The 25,008-nt window shown below is 43.0% G+C and overlaps 1 protein-coding gene across 4 annotated transcripts in view; it reads right to left on the bottom strand.

Annotated features, from left to right (window-relative positions):
• Positions 1–25,008, bottom strand: part of KCNT2 (potassium sodium-activated channel subfamily T member 2) — a 341,069-nt gene that overhangs the window by 28,901 nt on the left and 287,160 nt on the right. For all 4 annotated transcript variants that reach the window (XM_061633982.1, XM_061633985.1, XM_061633981.1 and 1 more), the window contains one exon: positions 3,185–3,286. In XM_061633982.1, coding sequence (XP_061489966.1) covers positions 3,185–3,286 — 102 coding nt within the window. The remainder of the gene's footprint in view (positions 1–3,184; positions 3,287–25,008) is intronic.

The following is a 25,008-nucleotide window of genomic DNA, read 5'->3' as shown; positions in this document are numbered from 1 at the left end:
GCAGCCATCTCTCTCTAAAAGCTGACATTGACACTGAAATTCAACATCGTCTGAGCTCTGCGAGTGCTGCATTCTCCCAAATGAAGCGTAGAGTGTTCGAGAATTGGGATATTCGCAGGGAGACCAAAATGCTTATTTACAAAGCCATTGTACTACCGACCTTACTGTATGTCTGTGAAACATGGACCATTTATAAATACCCCTCCCAACTTCTTGAAAGATTCCACCAACGCTGCCTCCGGAAAATTCTGCAAATTACTTGGGAAGATAGATGGACTAATGTTAGCATTTTGGAAGAATGCCACCAATGTTGAAACAATGATCCTTCAACATCACCTTCACTGGACCGGCCATGTTGTTTGAATGTCTCATTACCGTCTTCCAAAGCAGCTACTTTACTCCCAACTTAAAGAGGGAAAACTGAAAATCAGTGGACAGCAAAAGAGGTTTAAAAATATTCTTAAAGATAATCTAAAAAAGTAATACGAGCATTGAGAACTAGGAAGATTTGGCCCATCAGCATCCCAATTGGAGGTCAGCTATTATCAAAGGTGCTATGGACTTTGAAGAAGCACGAGTACAGGCTTCAAGGGACAAACAAGCTAAGTGGAAGGCATGTCAAGCAAATCCTCATTGCAACTGTCTTCCATCTGGAAACCTATGTCCTCACTGTGGGAGGCTGTGCAGATCTAGGATTGGCCTCCACAGTCATTTACGGACCCACTGTTAAAGACCTTCTCTTGGAAGACAATCTTACTCGGTCACGAGTGATCGCCAATGGATTTGAGGCAATGTTAATATTGGTGCTGTTCTTTGGACTTGTTTAAGAATTCCCCTCCATGACTTCATGAATGTGTACAGGGGGGGGGTGAGAATGGAGCTGTCTCCACTGGCCTCGCCTACATCTTTGGCTCCACTACTCCATGTTTGGTGAAAGGTACAAAAGGGAAGCATAGTGCTCCTGATCACATAAGGAGTGTGTGCACATTCAGCTAAACACTCTGCCTTCACAAATTCTGCCTTTGGACTTTCCAGTGAACATGTGGAGTTTGGGAGGGCAGAGACATTGGTGACGTTGAGTTTGGGGCCAACAGGCAAGCCCTCCTCCATGAGTTCATGAACTTGTGGATGGGCATTTCAGAACATGGTTTATGTCTTCTACAGATCCAAATGATATAATTAAAAGGAAAGAAACCTCAGCTTGCCAAAAGTATTCCAAGCTTGATTGCTTTCTAGATATAACAATATTACTATAACTGCCAACTGTGCTGCATGTTTGGCAAATTTGGTTTTGCAGCTCCTCCCTCCAATTTCCTGTTTATTTGTTTTTATTCTAGGGAGCTTCCCCCGTACCACAAAGAAATTACTCAAAAGATTCTGCGATCTTTTTATCCTTACATTTGAGATAAACAATAGTAATGTTTGCTGAGCACCTTCCTCAGTATTAACCATCTTGGAACCTACAATCAGCAGGCGATGCCTCGTTAGTAGTGCTGCCACTGAGTGTTGCCCAGTTGGCACTGACTTATGACAGGGCCTTTTCAGTGGTGGCTCCCTGTTTGTGGAATGTTCTGCCCAGTGAGGTGCATCTGTCTCCGTAACTATAGACATTCAGGAAGAATGTGAAAACGGTTTACCCAGGCATTTGATGGCTGAAGGGGACTGTTCCTGGAAACCCAAAGATCACTGATGAAATAATGTTTTAACTGTATTTTAGCATATTTTAACTGTGTTTTAGAATGTTTTTAATTGTAATTGTGTTTTGGAATGTATTAAACTGTTTTTAGTAGACTTTTTCTTGTTAAATTGTTTTGTTTATGTTTGCTATTCTGGGCTCCTTCAGGAGGAAGGGTGAGACAGAAATTCAATTGATGATGATGGTGATGATAATGCCTAATGCTGAGCTCCCCCCCCCACATACTTCCATAGCCTCAGCAGCAGCAATTTGAGGAGGCAAGAGAAAATTCTATACATATTTAGAAGTCAGAGGGATAACAGAGGCAGGTGTCAGTGGCAGTATTATTATTATTATTATTATTATTATTATTATATATTTATTTATTTTATTTATTTATTAGATTTATATCCCAGCAGTTTGGTTGCCCTCACAAATGGTGACAGGCAAGAAGCTGCCATGTGAATTGAGTAATTCCATGGGATTGATGTAGCTTTGTTCCAGAAGGATCTTTGGGGAGAAATGGTTGTCCCCAACAAAGGATGATTTTGGGTGAGACCATGGCACAGAATCCCCCACCGCCACTGTTATCCTATGTGGGTTTAATACATTGTGCAGTTTGGCCCTTACTCTACCATAGTCATTTGCCCAAAAGCCTTCTGCTCCCTCAAACAAATTTATCCATTCTTTCTTAGTAGCCTTTACTGTCCTGGATTAACCCTCAGAACTTACTTGATACCACCTTTTTTCCTCCTTTAAATCCCCCCTCATAATCTACCTTTTTTGTGAAGCCTCTGGTTTACCTCTTTAGGCTTAAACCTCCTACAGAAATTAAGCACCATGCAATTGCACTCACAATTTTTCATTGATTATTATTCCTTACTTCCCCTCCCTCTGTTGTCTGCTCCTTTATTCTAAAGTAGATTATAAACTCATCTAACCAGTCTTTTTGCATATATTACTCTGTAGTATGATGTACGTTGATGTATTACACCAAATATTATTTATTACATTTATACCCCACCTTTCTTTCATCACAGAAACCCAAGGCAGCATACAATGATACAAAATACAATTGTTACTACTATTAGCATGTGCTGGATGGTATGAATGTAGTTGGAGCTGTGGTGCTGAAGCACTTTTCAGATGGGCGGGGTAGACAGTCAGATGTTCCCAGCGGAGCACCCATCCCATCCCATCCCAGCAGTATCTCCTCTCTTTCTATTTTTTTGTTGTTTTTCTTGTTGTCTGTTGACCTTCTCAGGGTGAATAGCATGGCCTTTTGAAATTGTGTTATGATTCTGGCACAATGTCATAAAACCTGATACTGGGGTAGATGCAGCCATGTTCCCTCCTGACTCCTACTTGGCTAATTCACCAGTTCATAAGACGTTAGGCACCCAGGCTTAAAATGTGATGGGAAGGAAAAGGCAAGAGAGTTGGGACATTAGAGTGTGAGTTAGAATGACAGTGTGTGTTCAGAAGAATAAATTCTTTCCTTCACAATACCTGATACAGCAGAGTGTCCAGCATGCTGATACTGAAAACTCTACCGGCAGCAAAGGGCAATCGAAACATGAATGCCAGATTGGAGCCCTTCTCTCGTTCTTTCTGTTCAACAAGGGAAGAGGATTGGATGGGAGGAGAAGAAAAAGAAGAGGAAGAAGAAGAGAGAGAGAGAAAAAGAAACCATAAACACTTTCAAACATCAAGTAAATAACACTTTCAAACATCAAGTAAATGGCACATTGTGGATTCCACAGGAAACATTCTGTCAAAGTAAGCTTCTTCTTAGGCTGCTGCTGATTCATTTATTAATACACTACTTGGAGAAAAATAGTGGCATTTCTCAAGGGTTTTGTTTCCTTCAGAACTTCCAGAGTTTGAGAGATTGCCCTTGCATATGCACATACAGATGTAGTGCATGCACACATGCACGCACGCAAGCACACGCACACACCAGTTCCATCATTAATTTGGTACTGCTGTATATGAAACCCAAAATTTCAAGACAAATAAAACAACCAACATTTAGTCTCAACTTTTTGAGAGTTCTTATCATTTTAGCTCCTCCACTGACAAGTACATTCATTCAATATCCTAAGCCGTTTCCTTCATACAGGAAATATCTTCCATCATATAACCTAACAGTTCAATTCTCATACAAAAGGAATTGTAAATTGAAAGTACAAACTGCAATGATAATAATAATAATAATAACAATAACAATAACAACAACAACAACAACAATAATAATAATAATAATAGTACATTTGATTATATTCATATGGGGATGGTTTCCTGTTCCACTATATGAATTAATTAGTTCAGAAATTAAGATGAGTATGTTATCACCAAAAACTGCTGCTGTGAATGAACGCTATGCATATGCTGCATATATGTACATTTCAACTGAGTTGTCCCAGATTGTATTTTTTTGCATGTCTTGATGTTTATCACACTGTTTATTTCTCTCCTCTCCCCCATGGACCCATTTGTATACACCAGGCAACTGAGGATAACACATCACGCAACCAAGGCAGTCCACAAAAGTTTATGCCATAATAAATGTGCTCAAAAAGTGTTTAAGGTGCCATAAGACTCCAGTCTAAAAAAAACACTGACAAAAGGAGACCACCAAGCATCTTCCATAATAAAAAAGAGACTAGTGGTGAAGCAGTTAGTTGTGAAGTGCAAGAGTTTACTCTGACAGTCACTATTGTCATGCACCCTGGGAAAGTCCAATTTATTAGGATCAACCAACAGTTATAGAATAGTGAGCTGACAATGGATGGTGCATTAGTTAGAATATTGGACTTTGGGGAGAACTGGATTCACATCCTACTAATCTGCTATGAAGGTAACTAGGTGACATTGGGCTATCCAGCCTAAGAATCATACGTCATGCCAGACGTGTCCTCCAACCCCCAAGCTTACATAACTGGCAAATATCAATTCAGCATGGGACATCATAGTTCCTGCTGTGAAAAAAGTATCAGAGCAGTGTTCCCCCCTCCCCTTCCATCCATGATCCATTTTTCATCTAAGAGAGATTGACATGCTCACTTCACAGCAGCTGGAGCTCTTAGCTCTCTCAACAAATAGTCCTTGTTCCACTCACCTAATTAAGAGTAAAGTCCACAGCAGTTTAATGATATATGTGGCAATTCCTTTCCCTCCCTGCAGGGCTGTGTACCAGTGCTAATTTTTGAGTCATCACTGTCTCTCAGTACAATGGTTCATTCCCCCCCCGTACTCCTATGCTTCTTTTATCTCATAGGTGGTCACAACCACCGTACGAGGTAGATTTGTATGAGAGGAGGCTGAGATAAAACAAACTTGTCTAAGATCAATGCTGAGGCATTGGCTGGGGAAGGAGTTCAAATTTCTGATGTAAATCTGGCTCTCCCTCATCCATGATTAATATTCTGTGGTTCTCCATTGTGGGAAAGTAAATGTTAATACTTTCCTATCGAAAACAATGAACAAAAAAACTATCCAAAAATCCTACACTGTTGTTTTTTAAAAAGCAGCTTGCCTATAATTACAGAATTGCAAATGTTATTGCAGCATTAACATGTCAATTAACTTGCATTCAAGTTCACATCTGCTTTATGAATAATGAAACATGACTCTGGATGTTAACTCTGGCCTTGTCCGTTGAGATTTGTGGCAAACAGATACTTTTTGAATTGCTGCAGTAATCGCTCGCATGCATTTTTAATTGATCATCCAAGTAGCACAGATAAAGAGATACAATTTACTCCTTGGCACAAAGACAATCACCACAACAGCTTTAATTATTTGGAACTGGATCTTTATGTCCTACATATTTCACTGCAGGAGTCTCTGAAAGTGGAAAGACTGCAGAAGATAATAGTGTGCTAAAGGTGTGTGTGGGTGTGTGGATGGATGGATGGGTGAAGTACTCTTACGGAAGAGAACCTAGCTGTATAACTTTTCAGATCTACTCAGCTCCGGCAAGTTTGAAGACACTATACCATGGTAGCTACCAGATGGTTAGGATTTTCAATAGAGAATGGGTATCACCCTCCTATGCTGCTTGTGAACCTCTCTGTTGCATGTGGCTGGTACACAGGATGCTAAGTAGCTTGGGACATTAGTCTGACCTAGCATGACAAGTATATGTTCCACTACAGGTTGATTTTTTATATACCACTGAGAAGCTTCCAGTCCACTCCAGAATGCCCCACCTGTCATCCAATCGCTGCCAAGCTGATTAACCAATGAGCAGGACAATCTGAGGAGTAACATGGTGAGTTATTTCCCACCAACACTCCTCCTCCATCGACCCCCCGAACAGGGTCAGGCCCAAAGGGCGCACTCACAGGTGGGAACTGTGTTTGTCTAGATAAAATGAGAACATTAAAGTAGGGAATTTCATTAATAAAAAAAATCCTGGATTCATCATCTGTTTTAACAAATCTGTTGATTACATTTATGTAGATTTGCAAGTCACCAATGTAAATGTCTTTTTGATATTTTGACTGTCTAATGTAACCACTTAATAAACAAAGCCAACCACACTTTGTTAGAAGTAAATGCCATCTTTAGTATTTTTATTTCCTATTACAGACCAGACTAGAACCAATATAGTGTAAAATAACAAACATGAGTTCAACCCCATCAGTTAAAATGCCCCCCCCACCAAATAACCCATGAACATGGTACCTTTTTGGCATAATACCCATATATACATTACAAAAAATACAATAGTCTTTTCCTCCTTGGGAAAAAGGGCAGACCACTAAAAACCTTTGGCTTCAGAATGAATTTCACTGAGATCAAGGGCATAATACAATTGAATAGGTTGTACACAATTTGGGATACAGGAGGGAACCTGGGATTTGCATACTGGGTAGAATGCTTTGTGTGAATTTTTTTTAAAAGTTTTGACTGAGAGGTTTGTGATGTTTCTGCTTATAGTGTAAATATGGTAAGTGCTGTTTATATAGAAGACATATGGTAAGTGGAGTGAAAGAGGAGGGGGGAGTACATGAGCAGTAGAATGCTGGATGATTGGCTGAGCGTTTGAATGGCTGGGAGTATAAATGGAAGAATGACAGTTGAATCTGGGTGGATGTTGGGAGTGTGGAGAAAGAGGTGTTTGAGGGTGGAGGTCAGGAGTGTGGAGAAAGAGGGAGTTGGAGTTCTGATTAATAATAAGTCAAGTACAAAACAGGAATAGATGAAACCATACGCTTGTGAAACATTCTAAAACTAATCTTGTTATTTCTGATATTTAATAAATACTTACTTGGTTTACCAAAGGCCTGATCCTTGGCTGGGGGATATACATACCAGAAGGGAGGGCAAGGTAATTACCAAGGCTGAACAGAAACAGTATCTAATGGTGGCAGCGGTGAAGGGAGGAATAATAACAATAAAGATACAAGGGGGTTGGGAACAGCATAAGCACGCAGTCACAAAAGTAACCAGCTAGAGAGAGACTGAGGCAAAGTCTCTGGAAGTATTGGTTATAGGATGTGACTGGTGGTGCTGCCTAGCAAGGGGATCTAGTGAGATCTGTGCTAGAGTGGAGTGAGAAACCATATAAAGGACGGTCCGGACTGGTGGTATCCCTGGTGGTGCCTAGTGAAAGGCAGTAGCCACAAGCAGGTGGGAACCTGACAGGGAGAACCAGGGAAGTATGTCACATGTGGTGGCTGTAGTGGTGGGATACGAACAATAGAGAGTCCCTAAAAGTGGTGTGGCTAAAAGAAATAACAAATAAAGATTACTTGTGAGAGTGACTGGCAAAGAGTGTGTGGCAAAGTGCGAGTGAACTCCTAAAAACATGGCTGAATATATAAAGATGAAAAGAGAGGAGCTGGTGGAGAAGTGCATAACATTCAATTTACCTCACGAGGGTAAAGGGGTAGATGAATTGCGAGTAGCATTGATAGCATTCGCATCTGTTCAACAAAAACAACCTGTCAGAGAAGAGAACCCAGAAGGGTACTCAAGCAATCCCGCTTATATAGAGTATTTGAGAGAGAAGTTAAAGTTGGAAACTGAGAGATTGAGGATGGAAGGTGCAGAGAAGGAAAAACAGCGGGAGTTGGAAATTGAGAGAATGAGAATGGATACTGAAAGGATGAGAATGGGGTTTGAGGAGAGGGAGAAGCAACGAGCATTGGATGCTGAGATACAGGTGGAAAAGTTAAAATTTGAAAGAGAGAAGTTTCATTCTGATGAAACAAGAAAGGACAGAAATGAAACCAAAATAAAGTTTACACCAAAAGATTTTGTGGTGTTTGAACCTGGACAAGACCCACAGATTTACCTCAACACCTTCGAAAAGGCAGCTCAGATGTGGGGGCTACCGGAGGATAAATATATGCAATATTTATCAAATCTGATCAAAGGGGAATTGGCAGAGGTATACCAATATTTCCCCTCAGACAGGCCTGTCACATATGCCGACTTTAAAGAGGCAGTGTACAAAAGATTCAGACTGGGACCTGACTACTTTAGGAAGTTATTTCGAAACTGTCAGATCCAAGCAGGGAGGTCTTTTGTTGAACTGGGAGCAAAATTGATGGACATATTTGGAAAGTGGATGGGAAGTGCCAAAGCTCAGTCAGTGGAAGAGGTGAAAAGCCTCATGATACTAGATCAATTATACCACCAGTTACCACCAGAAATAAGGCTCCTGGTCAAAGACCGTTCCCCTACATCTGTTCAAGAGGTTGCAGAGTTGGCAGATCACTTTGCCTCCAATAGAACTGGCTGGGTGGGGAAAACATCAAGAGAGTTTAAACCCAGACCATATAATAGTGGCAGAAATGATGTGGTACCACAGCGAGTGAGTCCTCCAATAAAGTCTGAAGGGCACAGGACACCCCAGAGTGGATCTGTGTACCCTAAAATGGAGGAGAAATTATGTTATAAATGTGGTAGACCGGGGCACCTACGTTTTCAATGTGAGGTTGCCAACCCCATTGGTAATCCTGCTCAGGGAAGGGCAGTGAAAACAGAACCAAGGGAGTTAGAAACGAAGAAGGTTCAGTTCTGCCAGATAAACTGGACAAATGTAAAAGACTTTGATTCGAGTCTGAGGGAAGAAGTGAGTGTGCAAGGGGCAAATTATTGGGCATTGCTTGATACTGGTGCTGCTCAGACATTACTGAGGCCAGAGTTGATAAAATCTGAGGAAATATTACCTCAGGAAACGGTGACAATCCAAGGAGTGAGGGGTGAACCAGAAAGCATACCAATGGCCCTGATAAAATTAAAGTGGAGAGGAAAGGAGGAAATATGTAAAGTAGGTATTAATGCCCAACAACAAGAACCAGTGATACTGGGAAGAGATGTTATGGGGGCACAAGGAAAAATACATGTGGTGACCAGACAACAACTTGGCAAAGCAACAGAAACCATTTTAACAGAGGCCGAAGAAAACAGGGTGGAACCTGTTATCGAGCCTAAGGTCGCCATAGCAACCCCTGGCAGGCCTGCTAAAAGAGACAAACTGTATTGAATGGTCTCTAGTGAAGAGGCAGAGCAGTTCAGGGAAGAGCTGGATAAGGATGCAAGTTTGAAGCAAATGAAGGACCAACCCCTTACACAAAAGATTCCCTTTACTGACAATCTGAGGAATCAAATTGTGTGTGAGAATGGGATTTTATATAGACTGTGGATGCCTGCTGAGAGAGAGAATGAATGTGAACCAGTGAAACAATTGATGGTACCTAGCAAATACAGAGCCAGATTGCTAGAGGTAGCCCATGATGTCCCATGTGCAGGGCATCTTGGAATAAAGAAGACCAAGAAAAGATTGGCTGCACACTATTATTGGCCAAATATTTCTAAAGACGTAAAACAATATTGTTTATCTTGTGACATATGCCAAAAGGTGGGGAAAAGTGGAGTAAAGACAAAAGCACCATTGAAGCCCCTTCCTATAATAGGACAACCCTTTTATAGAGTGGGAATAGATTTGGTGGGCCCTTTTTCCAAACCCACAAGGCATGGCAAGAAATATCTGTTGTTGGTGGTGGATTTTGCCACCGGATACCCAGACGCTGAAGCACTAAGATCCGTGGAAGCCCCTGTAGTGGCAGAGGCTTTATTAAAAATCTTTATGAGACTGGGTTTCCCTCATGAAGTGTTGATGGATCAAGGCAGTGTATTCATGGGAGAAGTGATGCAATATATGTGGAAGTGTTGTGGTCTAAAACATTAAAAGACAAGTACTTACCATCCAGCAACCATTATCTCTACCATAGATCTGTGTAAAGGATTTTAGCAGATGGAATTAGACGAGCAATCCAGAGCCAAAACTGCCTTCAGTACACCAGATGGGTTATATGAGTTTGTGACTTTACCCATGGGACTAAGGAACTCACCAAGTTCTTTTCAGAGACTAATTAATACTGTGTTGCGAGGCATGTCAGATTTCGCAGTGGCCTATATAGATGATGTGGCCATGTTCAGCAAGTCGGTGCCTGAGCATGTCCAACACCTGACAGCAGTATTAGAGGCATTTAAGAAAGCAGGGCTAACAATAAAAGCCAAGAAATGCCAGTTTGGGTTGAATGAAGTGATCTATTTAGGACATAAGGTGGGGAGTGGGAAAATAACCTCCTTATGGAGCAAAGTTGAGGCAATACAATCGTGGCCCATCCCCTTAACTAAGAAACAAGTTAGGGCATTTTTAGGTGTGGCTGGTTTTTACCGTAAATTTGTAAAAGATTTTGGGGAAATCGCAACCCCCTTGCATGAGCTAACAAGGAAAAAGTGCTGAGCGTGTGGTCTGGACGGATGAATGTCAAAAGACTTTTGACCTTCAGAAGCAAGCCTTGTGCCAAGGGCCTGTATTAATAGCACCAGATTACGAGCAACCATTCATCGTGGCTACGGATGCGTCGGACCTAGCGCTGGAAGTCGTCTTGCTACAAGAGAGAGGAGGCACCAGACATCGAGTGGCGTATCTTAGTCGCAAGCTGACATCGAGGGAGAAGAATTATTCGTCGGTCCAAAAGGAGTGCCTAGCGGTCGTGTGGGGACTGAGCAAGTTGTGCCCATACGTGTGGGGACGAAGATTTACAGTGATGACGGATCATCGAGCATTGTTATGGTTACAGACTATGAAAAATCATAACACTGTGCTGCAGAGGTGGTCCTGGGCTCTACAAGATTACCAGGTGGACTTCAAGTTCATAAAAGGCAAGGACAATGTATTGGCCGATGGACTTTCAAGGCAGGTGGCCGGGACTGCAGTGACGTGACCCAGACGTGGGTGCAAAAAAGACATTTTCCCCAAAGAGACTTGTTTTTTATTGTTAACGCATCATATGAATCCTAGAGCAGGAATAATACTTTGCTGTTATTTTAAGGGGGGGGGAATGTGATGTTCCTGCTTATAGTGTAAATATGGTAAGTACTGTTTATATAAAAGACATATGGTAAGTGGAGTGAAAGAGGAGGGGGGAGTACATGAGCAGTAGAATGCTGGATGATTGGCTGAGCGTTTGAATGGCTGGGAGTATAAATGGAAGAATGACAGTTGAATCTGGGTGGATGTTGGGAGTGTGGAGAAAGAGGTGTTTGAGGGTGGAGGTCAGGAGTGTGGAGAAAGAGGGAGTTGGAGTTCTGATTAATAATAAGTCAAGTACAAAACAGGAATAGATGAAACCATACGCTTGTGAAACATTCTAAAACTAATCTTGTTATTTCTGATATTTAATAAATACTTATTTGGTTTACCAAAGGCCTGATCCTTGGCTGGGGGATATACATACCAGAAGGGAGGGCAAGGTAATTACCAAGGCTGAACAGAAACAGTATCTAATGGTGGCAGCGGTGAAGGGAGGAATAATAACAATAAAGATACAAGGGGGTTGGGAACAGCATAAGCACGCAGTCACAAAAGTAACCAGCTAGAGAGAGACTCAGGCAAAGTCTCTGGAAGTATTGGTTATAGGATGTGACTGGTGGTGCTGCCTAGCAGGGGAATCTAGTGAGATCTGTGCTAGAGTGGAGTGAGAAACCATATAAAGGACGGTCCGGACTGGTGGTATCCCTGGTGGTGCCTAGTGAAAGGCAGTAGCCACAAGCAGGTGGGAACCTGACAGGGAGAACCAGGGAAGGACGTCACAAGGTTGCCTCGCCCATATAAACAAACCACAAAGAAAGGCTGGAAAGATTATGTGGGCTCATATACTAATGTTCATACAGTGGGGAGAAGGTATGAGCCTGTGCATATACGTTGAGGCACAGCACAAACTGGTTACCAAAGTGTCAGGGTTTATTTACTTCAGAATATTTATATATCACCCAGTCACAAATGTTAATAAGGGTTCAGCCACTAATTTTCTTTCTTAACTAGATAGCCGAAGAAATTTCAATCTGGCTCACTTATGTTTTAAACACACACTTAAATTATGTGCATATTGAAATATTAAATATTTGCATAAGACTGGTTAAAATATTTGGGTATGATTTATTTTGATCTTTATGTTTGGATTACATTGCATAAAAGCCTTTTAGAATATAACCATAAAACAGTGGAATCAACAGGCTGGGGACTAAATGCCTTAGGCTAACAATAGGTTTCAGCAAACAATGTTTAACTTATTACTCTTCTGCTCTAATTGACAGGAAATGAATTCAGACTTAATGGTAAAAAATGCAGTATTGGAGGAGGATGAGATGAAGCTATGTTACTGGGAACTTATTGTTTGTTTTAGAAAGGAGAGGGCTGACTTTTATTATTAGTATCTGTTGATTTCAAAGTAAAAAGAACTGTTGGTTCCCTACCTGAAAGGTAGTTCTGTGTTGCTAGAAAGAAACTCATCAGCTTGGGTTACAGCTCCACCTTGTGGTCAGAGGCAGGAAAGACAAGTTGAGGGAAGTAGGTCACTCCCAGCATTCCTCAGTTGGCATTCTCACCAAGCTTGAATGGTCCAAGGAAAGTAACCATGCAAAATGGAGGATGTGTGATCTACTTCCCATTAAGAAAGAAACTGAAGGACAAACTAGTGCTGCATAAGAGTGAATGGACAGGACATTCGTAAGGGTAGCTAAACAGTTTCTGTCCAGCAACACAGAACTACCTTTCAGGTAGGGAACCAATTGTTCTTTCTCATGTTGCTAGAGAAACTCATCAGCTTGGGATGTCGCAAAGCTTCCCATGTAGGGAGGAAAATAAGGACTGTCCATTAAGTCAGGAGGTTCCACTGAAGAACCTTTCAATGAAAGGCGGCTTCCACCGATGCCTAAGTGTTCATTTTATAATGTCTAGTAAACATACTGGGGGAAGCCCATGTGGCTGTCCTATAAATTTCCTTTGTCGGAGCATTAGCCAAGAGAGCCACAGAGGTAGCTGTGGCACTTGTAGAATTGGCCATTATTCTAGACGAAATAGGCAATTTCTGGGCTTCATAAGCAAGGGCAATGAAAGCCCTGTTCCACCTGGATACTGTGGAAGTGGTGACTCTTACCAAAAGTAGCCGGATGAAAAGAAACAAACAGGGAATCAGTTAACCTAAAGGACTTGGTTCTGGAAATATAAACTTTAAGGGCTCTTCTAAAGTCTTAGGAATGCCACACCCACTCATGATGGTGGACAGGATTAGGACAGAAGGTGGGAAGGATTAACTCCTGTTGCCTATGAAAACGGGCTAGAATCTTAGGGAGGAAGGATGGGTCAATATGGAGTACTACCCTGTCTTTATGAAAGAAGCATAAGTGTTTGGTAACTGATAAGGTGTTCGATTCAGATGCTCTGCAAGCAGAAGTTATGGCCACCAGAAAAAATGATTTTTAGAGACAGAAGCCTAAGAGATACCTTACTTAAAGGCTCAAAGGGGGACTTTTGTAAGGCCCACAGTACCGTGTATAGATCCCAGGATGAGAATCTATGTATTGTGGGAGGACATTTCAAAGTTGCTCCTCTCAGAAAATGCTTTAGAAGAGGATTTTGAGAAATTGGAGCAGGGGCTGGGTCTGAAGATAGACAGGATATAGCCACACCTTGTCTTTCTAGAGTATTGGGTCTCAAACCTTTCTCGATTATGCAACAGATGATTGGACACTATACACAGAGAAGATTGAACAGTATTTTGAAGCAAATGAGATTGCTGCTGAAAAAAGAGTGCCAGGGTTACTGAGCTTTTTGGGAGGCAAAGCATACAGTTTACTGAGAAGTCTGACTGTTCCACAAAAACCTTCACTAAGCAGCTTTGCAGAATTAGTGAAAATAATGCAGGAGCATTTGGCACCAAAACCATTACTGATTGCAGAGCGTTTTCAGATTCCATAAATGAAACTAGAAAGCAACATACGTAGCTGTTCCTGTGGATTATCTAACCAATTTGAGCATCCCCAAGTACAGAAAGGCATTTTCTATTGCAAGATTTAATGTACTATTAGAGGGGAGATACAAGAGAGTGCCCTATGCTGAATGGGTTTGCATTTGTGACGCCGGGGTGGTGGAATCGGTGGATCATGACTTACTATATTGCCCTCTCTATGGTGATCTTCATACTACTTTCATCTGTCCATGTCTGCACAAAAGGCTCAGATTCACTGAAGAAAAATTTGCTCATCTCTTACTCGCCGATCGTGAGCCATGGGTCATGGATATGGTGGCGAAATTTTGTGTAGCCGCCATGGCCCGTAGGAAGAAGTTGGTGTAAACATTTTAATGTAGGTGTAAATACTTTAAAAGCCTTTCCAGATTGAACCATTCCTGCTTTAGTCTCAATGACATAGCCTTGTAAACTGGAAGATGCCTTTGTAAATATGTATTTTATGATTATGAATTACCTGTTTTGTATTTGCTGGTCTGTGACCAAAATAAAATTATCTATCTATCTAGCATACGTAGCTGAACTTAAAAGATTATCTGAGCATTGCCAATTTGGTGAGCAGCTAAATGATGCATTGAGAGACCAGCTGGTCTGTGGAATTCTGAAAGAAAGCATTCAGAAAAGACTCAACAGAGCTAGATTTAACATTTAAGAGAGCAACTGAAATTGCTTTGTCTATGGAAACTGCTGCCAAAGATGCAATAGAGTTGCAGTCAGGAGTAAAAGCAAACATGAACAATCTTGCAATAACATGTAAGCAGAGGACAGCAGGTTCAAATGAACTGTGCTATCATTGTGGCAAGGGTTCACACACACCAGCTCAATGCAGATTTAGAAGTGAAATGTGTAGAAAATGCAATAAAATGGGACATATTCAGAGAGTCTGTCGCTCAGGTAAAAGGCAACCATTTGCTAATGGCAGAGACAAAGATAATTAATCAAGCCACCACTTTAAAAAAGGTGAAGAAGTGTAGAGGAAATACCTGATAATGGAGGGCTAGCTAGATTGGAAATCTATAAAAGAAAGGGTGGAATAAGACAAGCAATATGGCTTACACCAGAAGTGAATGGCAAAACAATATCAATGCAACTGGACACTGGTTTGGCTGTATCATTTATATCACAGTATGAATTTGAGCAGCATTTCAGACATGCTAAACTAACGGCTTCAGTTGCAACTACAGTTGCAAACATACTGGAGAAAAGGTCATTCCCATTGGAATGACACCTGTAATCATACGATAAAATAACCAACAAAAGATATTGGAGTTATATGTTCTGAAAACAGGTGGACCAGCACTCTGGGGTCATGATTGGCTGAGGAAGCTGCAGCTGGATTGGGGTGCCATGAATAGTCTATACACCATGCTCCCCATGTTGGAGTCAACTGAAAGTAAGCTGGAAAAGGTATTGGATGCTGCTGCACCTGTGTTCCAAGCTGGCATCGGCACACTAAGGCACATCAAAGATAAAATAGTGTTACAGGGGGATGCCACACCCAAGTTTCACAAGGCCCGTCCAGTTCCATATGCCATACACCAAAAGGTGGAAACTGTGCTGGCCCGCATAGAAGCGGAGGGAATTCTTTCTAAAGTTGATTGAGCCCATGGCCTCACCTGTGGTTCCAGTGGCAAAGAAGATTGGCACTGTCAGAATTTGTGGTGATTTTAAAATTACCATTAATCCAGTATTATGCATTGAGCAGTATCCACTGCCCAGAATTGAGGACATTTTTGCTAACCTAGCTGGGGGACAAAATAGACCTAGCAGAGGCTTATTTACAAATGGAAATAAAAGGTGTTTCTAAGTTGTTTCTTACCATAAATACACACAAAGGGCTATATCATTAAAACAGACTTGTTTTTGGAATAGCATCAGCACTAACGCTTTGGCAGAGAGCCATGGATCAGGTGCCACAAGGCTGTCCAGGCACTCACTGCTATTTAGATGACATCATTGTCACTGGAGAGAATGATTAGATGTGAAAAGTATGGTGAAAGAAAAGGCCACACAGAGGATATACAACAACAACAACTTTACTATCACTAAACATATGAAGAGAACAAGGCTCACAGCATGGTGCTGCTTGTAGGCCCAACTGCAACTCTCAACTGAAACTAAACTGCCACAGCCATGGGCAGACTCAGCAGTTACTTGTATGGCAAGCCTGGAGGGCCAATACACAACACCCCTCCCCCCTAGCTCTCGTAGTCCTGAAGATACTTGGGATGAGTCCTCATGTGGGTCGATCAGCAGCAGTTTTGCATCAAAGCAGATAGCGCATCACCTAGTTCCCTGTTTGGCTCTGGTTCATGCAGGTCCACTGCAGGGTCCAGGCTCAACTGTTCTTGTCCGGCATCAGGAGCAGCCACTGGCTCATCTTCTCTTCCCACTTGAGTATTTCCAGCACCCTCAGAGAACTGATGGAGCTGGGCTTCATCCTCTCATCTGGTCCACATGTCGACATAACACTTGGCCATCTGGTGTTTGAGCCCTGTAGGACAATGGTTCCATGGCTTTGGTCACAGTGGAAGGAATCCATGTTTCACCAGCACCGTAGTTCCTGACATACACAGGGTCACCTGGGGTGAACACCCATGCAGGTTCTAGAACTGCAATGGACTCCCTTGGTTGGTAGTTGGTCAAGTCAGGATGCAACCGATCAAGCAGAGTTGTCAGTCTTCTGTTCATTAATAGCTCAGCTGGGCTCCTTCCAGTTGTGGTGCAAGGTGTGATGTGTTGTGTCAGGAGAAAACTGCAAGGTTTTGGTCCCAGTAACCTTCTACAATCCATTTCAATGCATCCTTTGTTGTTCTGGCCATCCTCTCAGCCTGGGCATTGATTGCTGGATGAAAAGGGGCTGAAGTGACATGCTGAATTAGTCCATTATCCAGGAATGTGTGGAATTCCGCAGATGTGAACTGGGCCCTATTGTCTGAGACAATGGTGTTTGGCGACCCATGTGTTGTGAAAAGCACATGTAAGGTCTTGATAACAACGCGGGATGTCATTGACGATACAGGAACTATTTCTAACCATTTGGAGTATGAATCAACAACAATCAAGAAGGTTTGTCCCTGGAAAGGACCTGCAAAGTCTATATGAAGCCGTGACCATGATGTTTTTGTCGATTCCCATTGGTGCACTGGGGCATGTGGTGGAGCTGGTCGTGAAACCTGACACTTCTCACATCTCTTGACACATTCTTCAATCTCACTGTCCATCTTGGGCCACCATACATAGTTGCGCCCGAGAGCCTTCATTCGCACTATACCAGGGTGTCTGACACATACAGCCTCCAACACCTGATGTCTCAACACAGTAGGAATGACCACTCTATTTCCCCACAGGAGGTATCCCTTGTGCACTGATACTTCATGTTGTTTGGATACAATTGGTATGAATTTCTCCTCAAGCTTCCCTAATGGCCATCCCCTCCACACCCAGTTGAGAACGCAGGCAAGAACTGGGTCCTTGGATGACACAGTGCCAATATTCCCAGCCTGGAGGTGTGGTTCTGGTAATGACTCTAATAACAGCATGTCCAGTGGAGGGGTTTCATCAACCCCAGCAGAAGGGAGAGGGAGGCAGTTCAAAGCATCGGCATGGGCAATGCCGCTGCCAGGCCGATGTTGCAATGTGTAATCATACGCGTTCAGGAAAATCGCCCACTGCAACATACGTGGAGATAATATTTGAGGCGTCTGCTGGTTAGGGGCAAACAATCCCAATAACAGCTTGTGGTCAGTAGCAATAGTGAATGGTCAACCATAGACATAGTCATGGAATTTTTGTACACTAGCTACAATAGCCAGGGCCTCCTCATCAATTTGGGCATAATTCTGTTCTGTTGAAGACATTGTTCTGGAGTAGAAAGCAATAGGCATCTCACGAGAGTCCTCAAGGTGGTGGCTCAGGACAGCTCCAATACCTCATGGAGATGCATCACACGTGAGAATCAAGGACTTCCATTCAACAAAATGCACCAAGACACTGTCAGACGATAACAGGTGTTTTACAGCATGAAAATCCTCATCATGCCGGGCTGTCCACTGCCATGCAGCATGCTTGTCAAGAAGACGATGCAATGATTCTGCCACTATAGCCTTATGTTTCAAGAATGTGTGATAGAAATTCAAGAGGCCCAAGAAAGCTTGGAGTTCCTGTTTATTATGGGGCACTGGAGCTTCAAGAATCACTTTAAATTTCACCAGGGTAGGTCGAACTCCAGCAGCATCAATACTGTAGCCAAGGAATTCAATCTGGGAAACGCATTTCTCATGCTTGACCCGGAGACCAACAACAGCAAAATGGTGCAGAACATCCCGCACCCATGTGGCAAGTTCAGCAATGGAGTGGCTGGCAACCAAGACATCATCAAAATACAGTATGGCACCAAGTACTCCTTTAAGAATGTCCTCCATTAAGCTCTGAAAAATTTCGGGAGCCACAGAAACACCAAACTGGAGGTGTTTTACTCTGAATGCTCCACAATTAGTGGTGATAGTCTGAGCATTGGTAGTAGCATCATCCACAAACAATTGCTGATAGGCCTGGGCCAGGTCAAACTTTGCAAAAAAAAATTCCTTGTGAAAGTGATGCCAAAGGATGACTGACCACTGGGATTGGATATGGATGCTAATACAGGGCTTTATTGTAATCACCACAAATGCAGATGTCGCCATTGGCCTTCAATGGAGTGACAATGGGTGTCTCCCATGTAGGGTGTGTGACTGGCTCCAAGATGCCTTGCCTGATGAGGCGATCATGTTCAGCATCGATCTTTGCTCGCAGTGCAAATGGAACACAATGGGGTTTCATATGGATGGGGGGCCACAGTAGCATCCAAGAACAACGAAATAGGAGGCCCCTTATAGTTCCCAAGACCTTTATCAAAAACAGCTTTGAAATTATTTAGGATGCTATCCCATAATGATTCCCCAATCTGGTGGACCCCCATGAGAGCAATGCCCAATGGCTCAGACCAGTCAAAGCCAAGGAGACTGGTGCAATGCTCTTGAGCAACCAATAACTGAAAAATACCATGGAAAGTTTGGTAATGCACCTTAACTTCACAGATGCCATTTATTGGAACCTGATTTTCCTGGTAACCAGTAAGTTTGGAGTAGAAAGGGATAGTTTGTGGGGCCCCACAAGGAAATATTTGGTGGTAGGTTTCTGATGAAATGATAGTATAACCTGAGCCCGAATCAACTTCCATGGTGCATGGAATGCCCTGGATGGTGACTGTCACCTTCACCTTACTCACATTGGCGGAGTACTGCAACCCTGGCTTGATGTGGTTAATCACCTCCTCTGTGTTGTCATATGTGGAAAACCTCTGTACAGTGTGTGTGGTACTACTTTGTGTCCTTGATGGTGTTTTCCCTTCCACTGCACTCCTGGGGGCAGCTGCTTCTGCTTTGGCTTAGCATACTCGCTCAATATGCCCAACTTTTTGACAATACTGACACTGTGCACCTCTGAAACGGCAGGCACGACGTTCATGGGATCCACCACAGCTCTTACATTTCACTGGAGAAACTTGTCTGGATCTCAGAGGCCCTGCAGCACCTACTTTCATTGATGAGCATTTGCACTGTAGGCTGCGAATCTCTAGAAGTTGTTGATTTGAATCTTTAGCCAGATGGGTTTCTGAACAGGGTGTCTCTTGCCAAGCGCACTTCTTGGGTGCTTGCTGCTACTGCTTCTGTACCTAGAGCTGCCTCTAATGCAGTCTTGAATGTGAGCTGTCCTTTTGCAAAAAGACACTTTTGCAGGCCCTCATCATGCAACCCACAGACCAGGAGATCATGCAGCATCTCCTCAAGGTTTGGGAAATTGCAGTGTTTCGCCATGCGTCTAAGTTCAGCAACATACAGCGACACACTCTCTGTTGGGCCCTGATTTTGTTTGTAGAAAGAATTTTATTGTACTATTTCAGACAGTTTTTGAGAGAAATGTCCTTGCAAAACGTTCAGGATATTCTCATAAGATGTATTAGCAAGTTTTGCTGGTGCTAGGAGGGCCTGGGCTAGGTCAAAAGTGTCTGCCCCATAGACACTGAGTAACAGCATGCTTCTTCTCTAACTCTGTAATGCCATTTGCTGCCAAGTAGAACACTAGCTTGGCTGCATAACTTTCCCACTTGCTGGGACATGCAGGGTTAAATTCTTCGAGATGCCCTTGGGTGGCCATATTCCACAATATGCACACTGACCTGGAGTGCTTTGCAGTGGTTTCCACAAGGCCCAACTGATGTCTTAATCTAGAAATGTTCTTTCCCTTTCAGCCTTTAATGCATGAAGAAAACACTCTGTGTACCTCAGTAGATCCCATCCTCGTCACCACTGAAAAGTATTCTGAAGGAAAAGGCCACACAGAGGATATACAACAACAAGAACTTTACTATCACTAAAGATATGAAGAGAACAAGGCCCACAGCATGGTGCTGCTTGTAGGCCCAACTGCAACTCTCAACTGAAACTAAACTGCCACAGCCATGGGCAGACTCAGCAGTTACTTGTATGGCAAGCCTAGAGGGCCAATACACAACAAGATGCAACTACAAAACTTCAAGACAGCTCTGCAGAGATTGGCAGAGTATGGACTCAGAGCATGATGTGACAAATGCAGAGCTTGGAAAAGTTACTTTTTTGAACTACAACTCCCATCAGCCCCAGCCAGCATGTGCTGGCTGGGGCTGATGGGAGTTGTAGTTCAAAAAAGTAACTTTTCCAAGCTTGTGGTCACACTATTGATGCACAAGGCCTACACAAGTGTGAAGACAAACTCCGAGCAGTCATAAATGCTCCAAAGCCAAAAGATATGTGCCAGCTACAATCCTTCTTAGGATTCATTAATTAACCCTCCGGATATCTTAGAACCATCTCAAACCCGCTGTAATGAGTTTGCTGGGCACTTCCAAGATAAAATCTCATGCATCCGCCAGGACTTACACTCCAATATTATGGCAGTTGAACCTAATGAGGTATCCGGAGCACGGTCTTGTCCTCACTTATTGAATGAATTTCAGTTGGTACAGCTTGAGGACGTTGACAAGGTACTTGGACTGGTGCGTGCAACCACTTCCGTACTGGATCCTTGCCCTTCTTGGCTAGTGAAAGCTGCCAGGGTTGGAACTGCTGGCTGGGACAGGGAAGTGATAAATGCCTCCTTGAGAGAGGGAGTGGTCCCCTGCTGTCTGAAAGAGGCAGTGGTGAGACCACTCCTGAAGAAACCTTCTCTGGACCCAGATAATCTGAACAACTTTAGACCGGTTGCAAACATCCCATTTTTGGGCAAGGTTCTAGAGCGTGTGGTTGCCAACCAGCTCCAGGTACTCTTGGATGAAACCGATTATCTTGATCCATTTCAATCCGGTTTTAGACCCGGTTTCGGCACTGAAACAGCCTTGGTCGCCCTGTATGATGACCTATGTTGGGAGAGGGACGGGGGGAGTGTAACCCTGTTGATTCTGCTTGACCTCTCAGCTGCTTTTGGTACCATCGACCATGGTATCCTTCTGGAGAGACTCACGGAACTGGGAGTTGGAGGTACCGCTTGGCAGTGGCTCCGCTCCTACTTGGTGGATCGTCTCCAGAAGGTAGGGCTTGGGGAACATTACTCGATGCCCTGGACTCTCCATTGTGGAGTCCCGCGGGGATCGGTTCTGTCCCCTATGCTCTTTAACATCTATATGAAGCCGCTGGGAGTGGTATCAGGAGCTTTGGAGTGCGTTGTCACCAGTATGCTGAGGACACACAACTCTATTTCTCCTTTTCATCTTCTTCAGGTGAGGCTGTTAATGTGCTGAACCGTTGCCTTGCCGCGATAATGGACTGGATGAGAGCTAACAAACTGAAGCTCAATCCTGACAAGACTGAGACGCTGTTGGTGGGTGCCTTCTTGACCCAGGTGGTGGATGTTCAACCTGTTCTGGATGGGGTTACACTCCCCCTGAAGGAACAGGTTCGTAGCTTGGGGGTCCTTTTCGATCCATTCCTGTCGCTTGAGGCTCAGGTGGCCTCGGTGGCACGGAATGCGTTCTACCATCTTCGGTTGGTAGCCCAGCTACGCCCCTATCTGGATAGTGATGACCTCGCCTCAGTTGTCCATGCTCTGGTAACCTCGAGATTGGACTACTGCAATGCACTCTACGTGGGGCTGCCTTTGAAGATGATTCGGAAACTACAGCTAGTGCAGAACGCAGCAGCCAGACTGCTGACGAGGACCAGATGGTCCGCACATATAGCACCTGTTCTGGCGCGTTTGCACTGGCTACCTATTTGTTTCCGGGCTAGATTCAAAGTGCTAGTTTTGACTTATAAAGCTTTACACGGTGCGGGACCACAATACCTTGCGGAACGCCTCTCCCGCTATGAACCTACCCGCTCACTACGTTCAACATCTAAGGCCCTCCTCCGAGTCCCGTCCCATAGGGAAGCTCGGAGGGCTGTTACTAGATCTAGGGCCTTTTCAGTGGTGGCCCCCGAATTATGGAACAGTCTCCCCGATGAGGTGCGCCTGGCGCCTTCTCTTCTATCTTTTTGGCGCCAGGTTGAAACCTTTTTATTCTCCCAGGTATTTTAATGCTTATGTTTATTGTCAAGTTATTTTTATTCCAAGTGGTTAAATGCTCAAGTTGTATGTTTTTAGTGATTTTATCTGATTTTTATTTTTACTGTATTGTATTTTATTCCTTGCTGTGAACCGCCCAGAGAGCCATAGGCTAAGGGCGGTATAGAAATGGAATGAAATAAATAAAATAAATAAATATAACAGATTCCTGCCAAACTTAGCTTCCATGCTATACCCCTTGAATACCTTGTTACAAGTGGGGAGAACATGTCAGTGGATGAAACAGTGTGAACAAGCTTTCAAGGAAGCGAAGAAAATGGTGACATCAGATACTGTGCTCACATACTACAACCCACACCTACCAGTGTAGCTAGCTTGTGATGCTTCGCAATATGGCATTGGTGCAATTATATAACATGTTATGGAAGATAGCAGCGAACGTCTAATAGCTTTTGCATCAAGTTCACACACAGCTGCAGAGAGAAATTATGCACAGATAGACAGGGAAGCACTGAGTTTGGTTTGGGGGGGTGAAACATTTCAATCAGTACCTACATGCTGTTCTGAGGAGCAGGCTGACGTGAGGTCTGTCTCCTCCACGAAGCACACCCTTTTGTGTTCAAGAGTCTTGTCACCAACAGGAGCGGGGTCTAAATGACAGTGTTTCTGCTTTGCCTTATGGGTTGCAGGAACACTAGCGCTAGAGGAAGTGACCAGAGAACAGATACCACATGCCATAATGGCAGCTCTGAGTAGCGCGAATGCAGTCAAGGGAAGCTGCAAATAGTGCAACACACATACTCAATAAGAAGGCACGATGGACCAGCCTCAGAGGAAAAAATAGCTCTGGATGCCTACAAACAATTAGGCTTTCCCCCTGCACTGAAGTGGTGAAGCCAGAAGGAGGGTTTCGTTGTTGTTGTTTGGAAGGAACCGCAAAGAACCAGAAAAGGCAAATAAACCAAAGGAAAAAGAGAGAGTTAAGAGTCAAGGAAAATAGAGTAAGGCCTGAGAAGAAAGGTGGGAGCAAATACAAACAGTAACCACTTTAATGGAGACAGGAAAGCAAACTGAGGAATGCTGAGAGCAACCTACTTTCCTCAACTTATCTTTCCTGCCTCTGACCACAAGGTGGAGCTGTACCTCAAGCTGATGAGTTTCTTCAGCAATACAAGAATTGTATCTTTAGCTTTTGCTTGTTCTATCTACGTAATTTATTTTAATTTTATTATTAATGTTATAGTAATATTTATTTTAATAAATATCCATGCACTTTAATAACCCCTATCCATTCTGTATCCCTTTTGGGTTTTGTTTGCAGCTGCTGGAAGGAACATGTTTTTTTAAACAACAACAACAACTTGCATTTATTTATTTATTTATTGCTTACATGCCCAAGTGGTTTCTAAGCAGTGTATCACTTGATACAATAACAACAAAAACAGTAATAATGGCGATGATAATAGTCTCTGCCCCCTGCCCCTTCACTTGTATATATTCTGGCAATTTTGGATCCTTCTTATTTATTAGATGTGTACCCCAACAAATATTTTAATAAAAATAAAATTCCAGTGTTTATTTAGTCATTTTAGAAGAGATCTGGGAAGGATCCTGGCATGGTTCTCATTAGAAAAAAATTGCCACTGGCAGATTCATTAAGTCTTCAAGGTATAGAAGTTGCAAATATCAGGAAGGCCCCTGAGTAGTATGGGCAATTCAGTTTCACCAGTTTTATGAAATGGATGTCACTGTGCAATGCTTCCTCCTTGATAATCATGAAGCATCTACTCAATTACTCAACTACTTCAAGCAGCTGATGTGCTGTAAGAGTATTTGCTCCTCAACAAGTATGTTTAAGGTTATAATAGACCCAATCTAATACATTTTAGACTCAGTTGGCATGAGTGGAGATATCATTAAGATAGCATAAGGCATACCAAAACCTTCTCCCCCTTTCCCTGCAGTATATATACATTAGTGCCACATTAGTCATTTAGGAGAAATCTCAACCTAGCCCACCTCCTCTTCTGGTCAGTCAAGGTTCATAAACTCACAGTCCATGTTCTTTGACCATGAAGTAGGAGTAATGGTGGCCAGGACCTCCTATTTCCTATAATTTGCTGTCATGCAGGGTGCCCATGGATGTATGCTGAAGGGGCGGGGAAAGGAAAACCAGCCTGTTATGCCTTATGGTGATCCTTTCATGTGTGGGTGCTATGCCCATGGTGGAATGGATCAAGATGTGTGTGTGTGTGTGTGTGTGTGTGCATACATAATTTAAGTATTGACATTACAAAATGAAACCAGAAAATCTTCACATTCAACGAAAAGGTTGCTCATTCTAACAGAAAGAACACTAAACCATAAACATAAGGATTGCAGTTGCAATCCTGAAAACAGTTAAAAGTTGATTCA

This window comes from Rhineura floridana, chromosome 6 (assembly GCF_030035675.1).
Source record: "Rhineura floridana isolate rRhiFlo1 chromosome 6, rRhiFlo1.hap2, whole genome shotgun sequence".
NCBI classification, from domain to species: Eukaryota; Metazoa; Chordata; class Lepidosauria; order Squamata; family Rhineuridae; genus Rhineura; species Rhineura floridana.
This window is presented reverse-complemented; position numbering and strand designations above follow the sequence as displayed.